Source organism: Arachis hypogaea, chromosome 10 (genome assembly GCF_003086295.3).
Source record: "Arachis hypogaea cultivar Tifrunner chromosome 10, arahy.Tifrunner.gnm2.J5K5, whole genome shotgun sequence".
Taxonomy (NCBI): domain Eukaryota; kingdom Viridiplantae; phylum Streptophyta; class Magnoliopsida; order Fabales; family Fabaceae; genus Arachis; species Arachis hypogaea.
In genome coordinates, this window is record NC_092045.1 from 16,322,999 (window position 1) to 16,338,691 (window position 15,693).

The 15,693-nt window shown below is 32.2% G+C and overlaps 2 protein-coding genes and 1 pseudogene across 9 annotated transcripts; all 3 read right to left on the reverse strand.

The window, feature by feature from the left end:
• Positions 1 to 588: 588 nt before the first annotated feature.
• Positions 589 to 3,668, reverse strand: LOC112715266 (uncharacterized). Of its 8 annotated transcripts, none has more exons than XR_011866483.1 (5): positions 3,373 to 3,655; positions 3,150 to 3,265; positions 2,420 to 2,480; positions 1,194 to 1,234; positions 589 to 915 (listed from the first exon to the last, which is right to left on the reverse strand). XR_011866483.1 is itself a non-coding variant. In XM_072204670.1 (4 exons), exons 1-3 carry the CDS (start codon positions 3,513 to 3,515, stop codon positions 1,215 to 1,217), a joined length of 279 nt encoding a protein of 92 aa, XP_072060771.1. In that variant the 5' UTR covers positions 3,516 to 3,655; the 3' UTR covers positions 589 to 915; positions 1,194 to 1,214. The 8 variants fall into 8 exon arrangements, 3 of the variants coding, with proteins under 3 accessions (XP_072060771.1, XP_025622802.1, XP_025622801.1); XR_003159590.3 differs by having other exon boundaries at positions 714 to 915; positions 3,084 to 3,265; XR_011866484.1 differs by lacking the exon at positions 1,194 to 1,234 and having other exon boundaries at positions 3,373 to 3,668.
• A 433-nt stretch (positions 3,669 to 4,101) lies between these two features.
• LOC112715265 (26S proteasome regulatory subunit 7-like) lies at positions 4,102 to 7,942 on the reverse strand (annotated as a pseudogene).
• A 1,251-nt stretch (positions 7,943 to 9,193) lies between these two features.
• On the reverse strand, positions 9,194 to 12,065 carry LOC112715268 (uncharacterized protein YDL183C). Its single transcript, XM_072204669.1, has 8 exons — positions 11,413 to 12,065; positions 11,220 to 11,284; positions 11,025 to 11,123; positions 10,743 to 10,790; positions 10,519 to 10,588; positions 10,360 to 10,431; positions 9,849 to 9,977; positions 9,194 to 9,489 (listed from the first exon to the last, which is right to left on the reverse strand). Exons 1-8 carry the CDS (start codon positions 11,614 to 11,616, stop codon positions 9,343 to 9,345), a joined length of 834 nt encoding a protein of 277 aa, XP_072060770.1. The 5' UTR covers positions 11,617 to 12,065; the 3' UTR covers positions 9,194 to 9,342.
• Between the last annotated feature and the right edge of the window lie 3,628 nt (positions 12,066 to 15,693).

The window sequence follows — 15,693 nt, forward strand, 5'->3', positions numbered from 1 at the left end:
CTGGCTTGTTATTAAGCCATAACAAGACTGTTAAACATGCTTCGGAACGTCAAGAGTATTTCCATAGACGTATTTCAAGTCCGAAACTACCACCCAAGTTAATAAAGTGTGACATAATTGGATATTTGCAGTATTATTCAAGGGGTGAAGTAACATTTTGAAGAGGTTGGAATTTGCTAATGTTGTTACAATATTATTCTTCATGCTTTGCAGGTGGCACAATTTTTTGTTTGTTTCTTGGGACTGTATTGTAACTTCGTTTGTGTCTTTGTGCAATATGTATATTATACTAGGTGGTTGTATAAAAGAATTTTGTAGGGCTAGAGTTAGCACCAATGAAAACTATACAAAAAAGAAACCGGATAGAAGTGGATTTAGAATTAAAATAAAAAATCCGAACTTACAAGACCGTTAATGTTATCAATATCAGAAGTGTGATATATATTGTTGTATATTCATTAGCTAGAAGTGTAGTTTTTATTTGATGTGTTTGGTTATGGTGTTTGACTATCAACAGGTACTTAGCCTTCATTTTTATTAATGGAATTGAAAAAAAAAAAACATTTGTTTCAGCCCAAAACAAATACATTTAAATTCTTGGAAAGTATTTAATGGCAGTAAATTAGATATGATACAAGTATCGATTTCCACTCAAACATCAGTCTACCTCAATTCTTATACATGATCTTCATTTCTTGATAAAACACAGATTGTTTTAATTAAGCATATTGATTAATCAAATTCATAGGGCAAGTAACCATTATTCAGCAACAAAATCATTCTCGCAGCCTGAAAAAATTACATTGAGTATAGCCGCTTTTGGGTAGCAGAATTACAAAATCTAACCTCACAAATGTAAAACGCTTTCTTCGGTCTCACTTCTAGCTTGTCACCTTGGAACTGATAGACCGAGCTCTATAGAACAAATGAACAAAGTCTTAGTTAGAAACATCCTGGAGAAAATAAAGAATGCTTACATAAATCAACGAGCCAGAGTGAAAGAACATCAACAGATCAACTTCAAACAACATAAAATTCCTATGGCAACTGGAAGATCTAGCATCCATTAATCCATAGCAATGGTGTTTGTACAATTTTAGTCACAAACATGTATGGACAGTAGACACATATTATGAGGTGACTATTATCTATTATTCTCCAAGTGCTTCGGACAGCAAAGAAAAATATCCCACCTTAAGAACAGCATGCATGCCTCACGTCCAATCAATTCCATCTGGTGAAAGTAGCAGTTATGTTAACTACCAACCGTATACTTTGTTACTATAAAAGGATAATCTGATTTATATAAATTTTAAGTCAAATGTCCTCATCCTAAAATCAGTTTGTTCAATAACAGTACTTGATTATCTATTCAACATTAATGCACTCCTAATTTCAGTTTCCTTATATTTTTCCTTTCATTTCTTAATATATCCCACCAGTAAATTATGGAGGAGATTTATACCAACAGATCGATAACACAAAAGAAAGATGTGGTGTAACCATTGCGTAGCATGGTTGCTTTATTAATTTGAAGATTTCTTATTAAAATCACATATATGTTATTTGTTAAGGTTAAGGAGCAGTGAAAGTATTGTAATAAATTGACCTCAATGAAAACTTTGGAATCTAATTGTATCCACCACACCAGAATCATCACACTAATTAATGGATGGAAGAAACATTGCGACTAATCCAATGGGACATCAAACCAAAATACAACAACTACCACAATTTACTAAGTCTTGACCCAATAGATGAGTTTGGCAATAAACAATGATTAGAAGACGCATGAAATCCTCTTCATATTTAGATTGCTAAGTTCTAAATTGTTTTAATAGTTATGGTTTCCAAATCTCCCTCCACCGCTTCCATTAGACTAGCATATCCACTCTCCTTCCTCCTTACAAGGACTTCTATAGGCTTCCTTAACGTATCAAATTGAAATAGATTACCAAAAATACCTCCATCTAATGTTTTAATTGTTCATCACATTTATTACATTTTAAGTACATGAAAAATATCAAAGAACTAGTCATTTGGGGTTTTCTAAAGGAAATCACCAGACCTCTTTCAAAGAACAATTGATTGCAAGTGCAAGATACTCAACCTCAAGGCCTTAGCAAGAAAATATTGAGTGAAGAAAAAGGAATGAATGTTGTCAATTATTCTAGAAGTGATGCTTAAATTGACTTCACAATTTTCACTGGTAAAACTTCTTAATTTCAGTTTTCAGTTTTCAATTCCAAAACAAAAGAAAACAGGAGGGCATTACTGCACATGAAAATATGAAATCCATTATCCTAACGTAAATTTTGTGAAAAAAGCACAACATTTTTATGAAACAGATACGGCTGTATTATAAGATTGCTAAAGAGATTATTGTTAAATGTTAAAAGAACACTTAATCTTTTCATACTTGGTAATGAGGCAGTAGGTCAAAAGTGACTGGTCCTGCAAGCTCCCAATTATCTATGTGCCTGCAGGAACCAAATTTTATAGTTAGTTGATAACATCGCATTCACTTTGTACTTTTTGGCCTTCAAACTGTTTTATACACAACCAATCTACCCAGCTAACAATGCCCCCACTATAAATTAAGAGTCAAATTAGACCATGCGTGAGGCTGTTCCACCTTCCAAAACATTTAAAAATGTTCTAGATAGATTGAGCAGAGACACACTACATTTCAAGATTGTGATAGAAACCAATAAGAGGATCCAGTGGTTCTACAAAGTCCAAAAACCCAATGCAACTTTCTATCAACTCACAGTACAAAATCTCGATTTCATCCGAGCAATCTATCTAACCCTTTCCATGTAACTACTGTTGGTTCATCCGTATTGTAGTAGTTCGATTCTTAAATAATAAACATACATTCCTTTAGTCCATATATAACAATGTCTTTTCCACTTCAAGAGCTTAGTTGTGTTTTCAGATTTCCTCCTTCTATGTTTAGAGCAGCATATTACGAAGGGGAAAAAATGCATCCTTCATCAAAGCTAATCCAATATCTAAACATGTTACTCAGTACAATTCACAGAGAAATTTCAATCTATGAAGCAAGGAAACTAGCAACTCACAGTTGAAGAATTTTTATGGAGGAAAAAGTAAGTATTAGAGGCCGGGAGAGGTGCAGCAGAGAGTACCCTGTGATAGCGCTCGGCAGCTCCGAGATGTTCTCAGGCATGACGTCATCCTCGCCGTCGCAACCGCACTATGCAGTGGCAGCATCGACTGCGCGCATCTCAGTTCCGGAGCAACCCTACAACAACAATCACAACGAGAACAACACTGGAATAAAAATTTCGAGCTTTTGAGGAGTTAGTTTTCCTTGGGAACTTGGAAATAACGACACAGTGGAAAAGAAACCTGGTTAAAATGGATCGGCGAAGAGGAGAAGTAGTGGTGGCGGTGTTGGAGAAGGATGAAGAGCGAAGAGTGGATTTGATGGTTGATTTTATGGAAGAAAATGAAGCTGCTCTTTGCGCGATTCTGCTGCACGCTGAAGCCATTTATGAAGAGGATCGTGAGAACGGTAACAACGCGATGCAAAGGGTTTATGGTTTTGCGTCTTGCACGGTTGCACCACAACGTTGATGCTCTCATTTTTTGATTCCTTAATCCTTATTATACACACCTATTTTTTGCATGATCAGTCACAACGCAAAAAGTACGTGACGATATGTAATTGGATACTTAAATTGATATTTCAATACAAAAATTTAGAAAAATGTCAAATTCTAATAAATATTATCCGCTGAAGAAAATAGTTTGACGGGGATAACTTAAATATATGAAGTCTAACCTAGTATATGATACATTAAAATAAGTTAATTATTGAAATCTGATGAAAAATATTAATATGTTAACGTGATGAATTATGCACTAAAATTAGTCAGTCATAGCATTGTAATTTCAATGTCAACTTTCTATGCTAAATATGTGCAATTATTGTACACAGAAATTATTCAATTACTCCTTTGATAACTTTGTTGTTCCAATTTTCCCAAAATAATAATGGCAAATTAATTTCCATCAAATCCATACTTTAGTGTGCTGTCATTGTGAATCTAGCAAAGGAAGAACTAGCAACAACACTCGCAAAACAATTTGAACGTTTTATAACAAGGGAAAAAAGTTTGGTACATGGATTCAAGAGAGTAAACCTTAAAAGTATGCATTCCAACATGCAAGTTTCACAAACTACTGATGAAAATAATAACCATATGCCCCTTGAAACATTTTTATGCTAAACTGGTCTCTTATAGGAATAGGCAACAAAAGAATGAACTCAGTTGTAGACCATATACTTCGGAGTTGCACTGAGCTTCTGGTATCCCTTAATCACTTTGTTTACTGCTCAAGGAAGTCCTTCTCTGTTACAGTCTTCCTTCTGGCCCGGATTCCGTACATACCGGCTTCGGTGCACACACTCCTTATATCAGCTCCTGAAGATAAACAAGAAAATCAATGTCTACTAGCAACCGAGAATGGAGTAAAATGGAACCACAGAGTTATGAAATTTGCTCAAGAAACATTCCAAGTATTTCTCAGTGTGGCTGGAGGGCTTGAAAAAGAACAGAAACTGGAACATGAAATATAGATAATGCCGAAATAGAAATGCATTAACAGTATGGGCCTAAGTTAAGAATACTATCCACAATGCTGAGATACTTAACAGTGTTAGTGTGGTTAAAAAGTATGGGCCAAAATTAAGAATCGCCAAGTTTTAGCGGAATTCTCACCAGTGGAATTCGGGCAAAGCCGAGCTAGAAGTTCGAAACGGATGTCCCTTTCGCAGTTCATGGTTCTTGTGTGAATCTTGAATATCTGTGTCCTACTTTCTAAATCAGGAAGACCAGATTCCACTTTACTGATCCAATCGTCCAGGCCGTAGTAGTGCCGGATCTAGCGTGTCGGGTCTAACAAAAAAGCCATAAATGATCAGACATCTAGCACCTTACAGGGTTTGAAAATAACAAATTGATCATTCTCATCAAAACATCTATAAAAACATTGAAATAAAGGGGCAAAATAATTTGATGGGCAAATCAACCAACCTGTTGGTTGCCATGAGAACTTTGATGTTTCCACAAGCATCAAACCCATCAAGCTGATTCACAATTTCAAGCATTGTGCGGTGAACCCCATTGTCACCCCCAACACCATCATCAAACCTTGCACCAGCAATTGCATCAACTTCATCAAAAAAGACAATGCAAGCCTTCTTAACGAGCCATCTGCAGGAGATAACAATTTTACTTGAATGATATATCAAACAATGATCAAAAGCTAAACACAGGTCCTAGGAAAATATTTACCCGAAATAGTTCCCAAACCATCCGAGCTCCCTCATCAACATATTTCTGAACCAGTTCACCTCCAATAACCCTTATAAAACAAGCATCAGTCCTATTAGCCACAGCCCTTGCTAGAAGTGTTTTGCCAGATCTCGGGGGACAATAACAAAGAACTCCCTTTGGAGGGTCAATCCCAAGCTTGACAAATTTCTCTGGATGAAGCATAGGAACTTCAACCACCTAGAAAGGAAATTAATAATTTAGTGCGACGTAATATTATTTATGTCCTTTATTATAATTTAGAAAATGGAGAATTTTGTAGTATTTACTTCTCGCATCTTTTCAATCTGCTCTTTACAACCACCAACATCATTATATGTCACATCAGGCTTCTCTTCAACCATCATCATGGTAACACTCGGATCAATCTTTGGTGGCAAAAGGAATTTGAATCTGATATTTGTTTCTATCAACCCTGCAATTATAATATGAAGGTCAAACAAAAAGCACACATGATAATAAAGTTCCTCTTTCTTACATGGTTATATTTTATTATTTTTATTAAATTTACTGATAAAAGACATACCCAACACACATCCCTTCCTCTATGTCAGTGGGGGAAACTTTGTCACCAAGGCCAACAACAAACTGTCATCAATAAAGCAAAAGGAACATTAGACCCAAGTTCAAGAAATGAACAAAATGAAGAAACTTGGCATCACATTTGGATTTCATAATGCTTGCAAATCATTGAGATGCAAGTTATGTTCATCAAGTGAAGCTGAACATCTTGAAAACAAACAAATTATCCGAAAATAGGTAACAGTATAGGCACCTTAGCAATCTGTTTCACATTGATAACATATTTAGCATCTTCGGAGTTTGGATTTATAATCTTTGTGCACCTTGTCACCTGTTAAACAAATAATAGTTAAAAATTGTATGAAATTTAAAACATATGAAGAAAACCAATCCCACCCGCTCCCCAACTGCCAAAAAAAAAAGGACCTTAAGAGGCTGCTCCTCCTGCATCATTTGCTTATCAGACACAAGATCCCACTGGCTTGGTGCGGCTAAACCAGTATCAGATTCCTTGATACCTATTACCACAAGAGGAGGCTAACATCTAAGACACTGAAAATGTAAACAGCAATGAAAATGGCAGATGTTCATTTCTTGAGACCAGTTTACTTTGATGAATGGGCACAAACTAATGACACCACTTATGTGGAAGACGTGATAAATTTCAGGATAGGAGAAGGATACTAAATTAACAACCATTTATAGTCATCAAAACGGGAAACAAAGATAATCCGCAACAGCTACATCTTGATTCCAGACAAAATGCAACTTACTTTAATTTAACAACAGAAAGATCTACCAAGAAACTAAGATGTGCAGTAACAAGCTAAATATTTTGCACATACCACGTAAGTCATTCACTTTCTTTGCCATATCTTTGATTTACTTCTCAACTTTTTTAATACTAGTGGAGTATGGTCCCAAACCCTGCATACATAAAATATATTGTCAAAGTCTGTTTGAAACACACCAATGATGAGAAAACCAATGATCAAAGGAAAAGCATTTTTGGTGAACAACAATATAGAGAATCCAAGAGGAAGTCAAGCATCAACAAATGAGGAAACCATCTCTGTATCAAACTATTACTTATTTCCCTTTAAACTATGGAAGAAAGGCATTCAACAACTTACACATAAATTGACAAATCAGAAAATGCTCTTTTAAAACAATAGCATTCAAGCTTTTCTCAACAGGAAGATTCAGCTGCATGAATCAGAAAATGCTATAGTGCCCTATTGTAAACCACATATATAGTTAAACCATCAAAATCTAAACCTTTTCTTAAAAAACAATTTTGCATACAAATTATCATGGCCTCATTCTACCTTAAGCCATTGAGATACCATATACCTTAATTGATAACTAAATCCTCTGATTGGGCACCCTCATTATCTTTTCAAGCTAGATACAACTAAAATCTCAAATTTACATAACCATTACAAAAAAACAACAATCACACAAATCCCAATCAGCAACCTAAAAACCCTTGGCATCCAAAAAGCTCATAATCAGAAATAGAGACAGTAAGAGGAAGCCTTCAACTTTATACAGTTCAAAACTAAATACACTGAGCTCAAAGTTATAGACTTTAACTAACCACCACCATCGAAAATCATAATCAATTGAAATCAGATAAACATATTCATTTTTTTCCCCCACAACCACTAATAGTTTAAATACGAGTAGCAGCTGAAATGAAAACAAGTAAGACCTCGATTCAATTGGGATTAATATAGTACGTCAAACACATACATAGGGAATAATTGGGAATTAGGGTTTTGGAGAGAGGAAGAAAAAGGAAAAGGGGGTTACATACATAGGTTTTGAGGAGGGCGATGTCATCTTCGTCAAGGAGTCTAGGGTTCTTCTCCTCCTTGAGTTCGTCTTCGTGTTCAATTGCCATTTCGATCGGACGCTGTGGGAAGAAGCTCTTCTTCTTCTTCGGACTGTGATGAAAAGGATTAAGTTGGGAACTTGCTTGAGAGAGAAGCGAAACCCAAGAAGGGATTTGGAATTGAAGTTGTGCGGAGAGGGATTCGTTGCCGCCATTCTCAAAAAAGATTTATTTTAAATAATATTTTTTTAAAATTTTTTATAAAAATAAGAATAATTTTATATTTGGATATATTATATAAAAAAATTATTAATTATATTTAAATAAAATAAATTAAAAATATTTATTTATTTATTTATTATATAAAAAATATTTTTTTAAAAAAATATAGTTAAAAAATATAAATTATAATTTCTTAAAAAAGATATTTTTATTGTTTAGTATTTTATTTTATTATTAAAAATTTGTTAAATATACTAAAAAATAAAAAAATTATTAAAAAAATATTTTTTTATCAATTTAATAACGTGTAAACAAATATCGAAACATTTTATTTATGCAGCGATAAACAAAGTGCTTCTACACACTACTTCTACGTGCAGTTCTATATAAAAAATGTTATTGATGAAAAAATTAATTATTATATATTTGTGTTTTTATAAATAAATTTATATATTTTTAATTAAATAATTAATTATTAAAGTCATTAAATTTGTCTTAATAAAATAATTAAATATATAATAAATAATTAATTCTGATAGAATAAAATATTTTAATATTGTATTAAATTTGTGCATTTAAATTATTTTTTAATCAATAAATTTAAAATAAGATGTAAAGATGTTTGATTCATGTGTTCGATCTCGTTAAGTTTTTGTTGTTATTGTTGTTTAAAATTTATATAAAATAAATAATAAATTATTACTTACTCCAAAAACTTATTATTGGACAAAGAAATTTTGGGATCGGGTGGTTTTGGCCATGCTTTAATTGTATAGAATTAAAGATAAATAAAAAAATGAGTAAAAAAACTTAGAGCTAAAAATAAATAGTTCATATTCAAATATTAAAATCAATAGACAAATAAGTTTAACCACCGTTGATTATAGAAATTAGTGAATATCAAGGTTACGATACGAAACAATGACACTATTTAAATCTCCCACATTTCATTTGTTATTATATATTATTTTAGAGCAATGCTAGGGGGCCAGCAATTTTTGTGATTGTTAGCCATCAACTAGCCATTAATGATGATTTGATGGTGTGAGATTGGTGTGAGATTTCATCTAATGGCTCACCTTCCTCTGCTGGTTACATGCTGGCCAAAATTCAACAAAACCGCTGGTCCCCTAGACTTTTCCATTATTTTATTTACCAAAGATAGTAAGGGGAGAAATTTGAACTAGAACACACGACCAATACTCAGTCTCTCATTCATACAATTGAAACTACACTACCAAAGATGAAGTTATTCTCGAGTAATATGCACTCAAAACTTTTTTGCGAGTTAGTATCTCTGTAAAATCCTCCTTACAAAAATTCATGTAATTACACCTAAAAATGTAAATGAATTAATTGGTGAAAAAGATAGCATGTTGCATTACAAAATTGTGATGATCAAAAAGTAGACTTCTCGTATTTTAGAACATCTTTGGTGTTCAAATCATATATCTTGCAGATTTTTGTGATGGCTTCTTGACTCAGGCCGTCTTTCCCATCTTCAAGTTCAACAAGATCCTCAAGTTTTTCCGATGGCCGCAATTTCTAAGTCATATTTATTAAAAGAAAAAACAAAGTACAAAATGAATGTTAGCACATAAAATAGTATTACACACTTTGGAGAGAGGGGGGAGGGGAATATGATATGATATTAGTTGGGAACTAAATTATATGATTAAAAGGTCAAAATTGTAGCATTAACTCAAATGTTCATTTAAGCAAAACAATAATATAATTTCACTTTTGCACATCCAATGTAGCAAGGGTTTAAAAAATAGTTCTAAGCCTACAAAACTATGAAACATGCGTTCTAAATATAATAACATATTTTACAAATTGTTAAATCAATTACAATTGACAATGTCTGTCTTGATTCTATAGATCAGATTGCATGAGACACTTACCAAGTGTGGTTCATCTGAACTATTATGGGTTTTATTGGTTGAGTCCTTATGCTCAGTTTCCTTCTTATGAGTCGATGTGTTAGACATCTTGCTGCCATCCGAGGCGAGTTGGAATAGCTTCTCACTTCCCTAAGAAGGTAACAAAAAACATAACAGAAACTTATGCACAACTCAAGATAAATCAAGTCAGAAGAGAAGCTCGAAACATTATACAAAAATAATAAGGATCCATTGGCCTAATTGGAAGTGAACATATATCAAGAACCATTCAATTTTCAAAGTCCTTCCAAATCAAATGATGCCCCCTTCCGAAACATACTAGGCATAAATGAACCCACTGATTGCGCATGACAATAAAACATGGCACTATCATACGAAAGTAGAGAGCCAAGACAAACATGAGCAGTAGAGACATCTCTGATTGTGGCAGCAAAACAGACAAATTACCATAAATTATTATAGAGAGAGAAGAATAAACTGCAAGTGCATTGCAAATCTAAGTATTACAAACCTGAAGGGCTCTCCAATGAGAATAAGCCCGAAATGAAACCCAGAAGAATGGGACATTAGGCAAAGGTAAAACCTACAATGTACAATTAAGAATGGGCATCAATTGAAGCAAAGGATAGATATTAAAGACCAAACACAAGTCCACCGAACACATACATACCGTCAGTGCAGAGGTCAATGGAATCACTGAAACTGTAGCATACATGTATTTCCGGTGGATAATTGTTCCCCTGTAAATGAGACAATAGTTCATATGACAATGAACATTTAAATACAGAATTAAATTGGAAGCTACAATAACAGATTCCAGATTAAATTATTGTTCCAACACCATCAACTTTTGCTCTTTTTTTTTTTTGGAACAGGTGTTTGAGGGAGAATTACCTCATAGCAATATGTCTTAATCTTCGGCGAACAAGTTGTGCATTCAGACTGCAATAACATTGTAATTGTCATATATCAGGCAAGGTTTCTAAGCACCTCTTAAAAGGATCATACACAGGAATCAAACTCAACATTGCCATACATATCAACCCCATAATAAATGTATAGCGAAGGTGAATCTACTATTAAGAGTAGTAAGCTACTAAACTATTCCAACAGAACTTCGAACAGCATATCCAAAAACCAAGCAAGTATGCATCAAAACAAGGCTGCGGCACCAACCTTGAAGGGTAAATGACTTCGATGCTAGTGACTTCCTTTGATATAGATTTCAAGAATATCTCTGAGGGCTTAACCCGTGACAAAAGCCATAACCCCAACCTGCAACAACTCAAATCACATTTGAGCATATTATGCATATTGTACTCAACATTTTTAAAAGATTATCATTCAAAACCCACAATGTAACAAACTAACCCATGAATCTTCTTCTTGATAGACCCATCCGGTGCTTTTTCCAAACCAATCCAAGCCTTATTCATCTATTAACCGCAAACACAACCAAATAAAGCAATTGGTTAAGAAAGTACACACAAGAATGTGACAACCCAAGAAACAGAAATTGACAAAGAAACAAAGTTAATACAATGATCGAAACAAAAAAAGGCACCTTGTTGGCACAGTAATCAGCAAGAAGCTCAGCTTTGGCATTAAAGGGTTTATCACCAACATTAACGTCCTTCCACAGTTCTTTGAACGTTGAAGGAGAATGGGAGGAAGAAGTAGCTGAATTCTTCTTAAGAGAATGATCAATGGATCTGCTGAAGCACCAGTTTCTCCCTCGTATGGGGAACACAACCAATTTGGCTCTCATGTTGATTACGTCCCTCTTTTGGCGGCAAGAACCCTAGAAAGTTTCCAACCAGAGAAATGTTCAATCTTGGCGGTGAAGTTACAATCTTTGATGTGAAATGAAGCAGAGTCCGAATCAGCGTAGTTTGAATATTCAGTGTCAAACTCGAAAAAGTAAAAAGGAAAAGAAAAATAGTAGTGTTAAAGAAGAAGAACTGAAACGGGGTTAGATTTTCTTTTCTTTACCCTGAAAAGGAACAAATTACGAATGAGGCTTGAATGACGAAAGAGATTATGTCAAAAGTCAAAACGATGCGTTTTGTGGGGGGAGAGTCACAAACGGACAAGAAGGTAATTTCAGTATTCAGTATGAAGATGATGAAATAGGAAAGGGGTTACGAATTCTCGGGGAAGAGAATTTGGATGATTATGGCGATGAGCGATAGACTTTTCAATTTTTTTAACAATTTCTGTTATTAATTTTTTATGTAAGACTAAAAATAAGCTCATCCTTAAATGTTCCTTGTTAAGTATGGAGTGCTGCACACCTTGTGAATTCATTAAATCTGAATTCTTTATTTATTATATTTTATTTAAATAGTCTAGATTTAAAAAGGCAACCTGCTAATCAGATTAATCATTTTTTTACAAATTTTAGATTTTTTTCTTATAAATCTCAGATATTAGGTTGAAGTTCAGAATAAAAAAATAGTATATAAATATTAAAAACAACATGTCTGTATAAAAAAAAGTTATTGGACTTTAGAATTAAAATAAATAATACATAAAAAATAAGTTAAGAATTCATGTACTAAATTTAGAAAAAAAAGATATATTAGAATCTTAAAAAAAATAATATTAAATATATATTATGTACATAATATTAAAATTTAAATAAATTTTGTTTTGTGTGAAATAAAACTATAATATTAAATATAAACATAATAATAAAAAATTTTGTGTTATATATATAAATTTATTTTGTGTGAAACAAAATTAAAACATTAAATATGAATAAAATGATAAAAAATTTTGTATTATATAAATTTAATTAAAAAGAACATATATACAACATAAAAAGCAAACAAACATATAATAATTTTATTTTGTGCGAAACAAAAATTTATATTAAAATTATTTATATAATTTTTTATTAAAATTTTTTTTATTGAAATATGTTATTTTATTATATTTATAATATACTATTTTGGATAATTATATTATTTTAGTTAATATATATTATTTAAAAATATTTAAAATTTATTATTTTGTATTAAGAATATTATTAAAAATATATTATTAGTTTTTCTTAAAATAATATTTTCTTTTATTTGGTTCAAACACTATGACAATAAAATTTTTTTACGTAACTGCGTCTACTCAATAAATATTATATTCATTTATTTCTATATTGTATGTAAAATAAATAATTAATGTTTAAAAAAAGTTAATAAAAGAGAGAAGTATTCTTTTTTTTTAACCAACTCTTAGATGAAAACTATGTCATTTGAATTATAACTCGTTGATAAAGAAAGAAATATTCTTAATTATATATTAAATAAAATAATTATTTATTAGGCTCATTCTTATACAAATAAAAATTTTTCTTAATTTTATATCTGTAATATTTTATACCAATTAACTTTAAAATTTAATTATTTTTTGAATAAATTAATAAAAAATAATACAAATAATTGTTTAAATATAATTGTATTTTAATTTTTCATTTTATTACGTACAATTTGAGGATAATTTGAAATATAAGATAATGAATTTGTTGTAACTGCCATCTATTTTGTGCTTTGACTATGTCATCATCTGAGAATCATGGCGTCTTCATGGAGACCGGAATTCTTTTATAGAATCGATTTTACGTTTGGAGTTAGCCAACCAGCAGTAGCGACAGACATGCGTCTTCCTTTTCTATGGCAACAATTTTTCGGACTTTGAAGGTCATTTATGGTAGAGGTGGAATGTGGTGGGTTCAAGAGTGTTAAAATCTGTGACTAGTCAGAACAATAATGGAAGCACCTGCCAACAAATAAAACAGTGAAAATGCTTGAAGACATCACATCGACAATAACAGAGTAATGGAGGAATTCAATCAAATTTTCCTGAGTATTTTTGTGGTGTAAAGGTCCGTGTGTTAAATGAGGGAATTAGTATTTTTGTTAGTGCCAGTTTATTTGTTCAGCCCATGACAAAAAAAATAATAACAATAATAAATAAATTTAATTTAGCTGATAACTTTTGATAATAGGTTAACTTTTAAAGAGTGTTGCACTCCCTACTTTATCTGGAGTGCACTAGCTTTCGTCCTAAAAATAAAGAAATTGTCTTTAGTAAACTCAAACCTTTTAAGCTTTTTTTTTTCACTTTGGGAAGAGTTTAAGAGTAGTCTTAAACGGGACTGCTCCTCTATTTAAACAGTTCCTTATTTTGTTTGTTTTGTTTTTCTTTGTTTAATTTATTTCGGTCACAAAAAAAAACCTTTTAAGCTTTTCAAATGTGCATAATCAATAATTTACAAATATAACCCATATAGGGGTTAATAATAATAATAATAATAATAATAATAATAATAATAATAATTTTTTTTACATTTACCACAAATATTTTTAAAATTCATCTAGTGTAATTCTAATTTCATTACCCTGTAATTTCACTGCACGCTCCTTTCTATCCACAGAAGTCAGAACCACGACCCCTTTCTCCACTCTTCTTTGGTCTCTGCCGTTGCCGTCTAGTCCAGCCCTTGCTGCCAGTCTCAACCCATCTCCTCTGGAGTCGTTCTTAGCCTCTCTCCATCCCTCGTTTATTCTCAGTATCTCTCTTCTCTCTTCGCGTCATTCGCCTCAGAGCACCCTCGTTTATTCAGTCATTCAGCTACATTATGAGTATGATGGAAACACTCATGTTTATTCATGTTTTTTAAAAAACACTCCATGTAGGACATAATTTTATGATGCAGAGATCATAATTATGGGTGTGATGATGTTTTTAACAGTTTTGGCTGAGAAATGCGACTCTTATATCCCCATACTTTATGATTTTACAGGATAAAATAAATAATCAGAGTGAAGATTGTTTCTCATGTAAAACAGAGAAAGTTGGGGCAAATGTTCTTTTTTAGGAGGCAATGATCAAGAACCATGTGCAGATTTAAGGGTCGATAACCTCCCTCAGGTATACGTATATTGCATATAGACATGTGCACACGTGCATGTACTCACAATGTTTATATGTTTTTCTTATTGTTCTTGGTTTTATTGATTAAACTAAAGGGTGATATTGAAAATGATGGTAAGTGAAGTGAGATTCTAATTTGAATGCTAGTTTATATCAATGTGGTCTGTTGTCGTTGCTTCTCATGCTTATTTGTAAAGTTTGAGTACGTAATAATATCATTGATGTTAATAATTTCAGACTACAGTAGATGTATTTGCAACATCTTTGAGAAGCATGAAAGAAAAGTGTTCAGAGCCAAAATAATATCTTTGATGTTAATAATACTTCTGATGCTCTTAGAGCATCAGTGTGATCCTATATTTGTTGTAACCACTCCTTAGGATTTGGTTTTATTGATTTGTAATTGAAAGTCAGTCTTTGTTAATATTAAAGATTTTTGAATTTTATTTTTATAAAATTTTCTTTTTAATAATTAAATATTCTTACAAGTCTTTTATAACAATTTTCTCAATAATAAATACCACCATTAAAAATACTAAAACTGCAACGTGTAGATGAGAATCCAACTGAGAGCAAACTAATATTAGTATTAGAGTGAAATCAATAATATGGTTCTATTGAAAATTAAAACCAATCATGAAATTAAATTACATGGAAGACCCTGCAAAAGAATATTCAAAATCCTAACTTTCTAGTCTCTCCAAGAAAAGCCAATAGAAAGCCAGAATAGAAGCAGACATGGAAGACATTTGAGTAATCCCTATAACTTCTATACAAAGCCAAACCCAAAATCTTATATACTAAAATACAAAGGAATCACCAACGAGATGACAACCTAAGGGAATGAGATTCAATAACCAGTAAGCAACTATTTAAGACTATACACATATCTCCTAAGCTATAATAATGT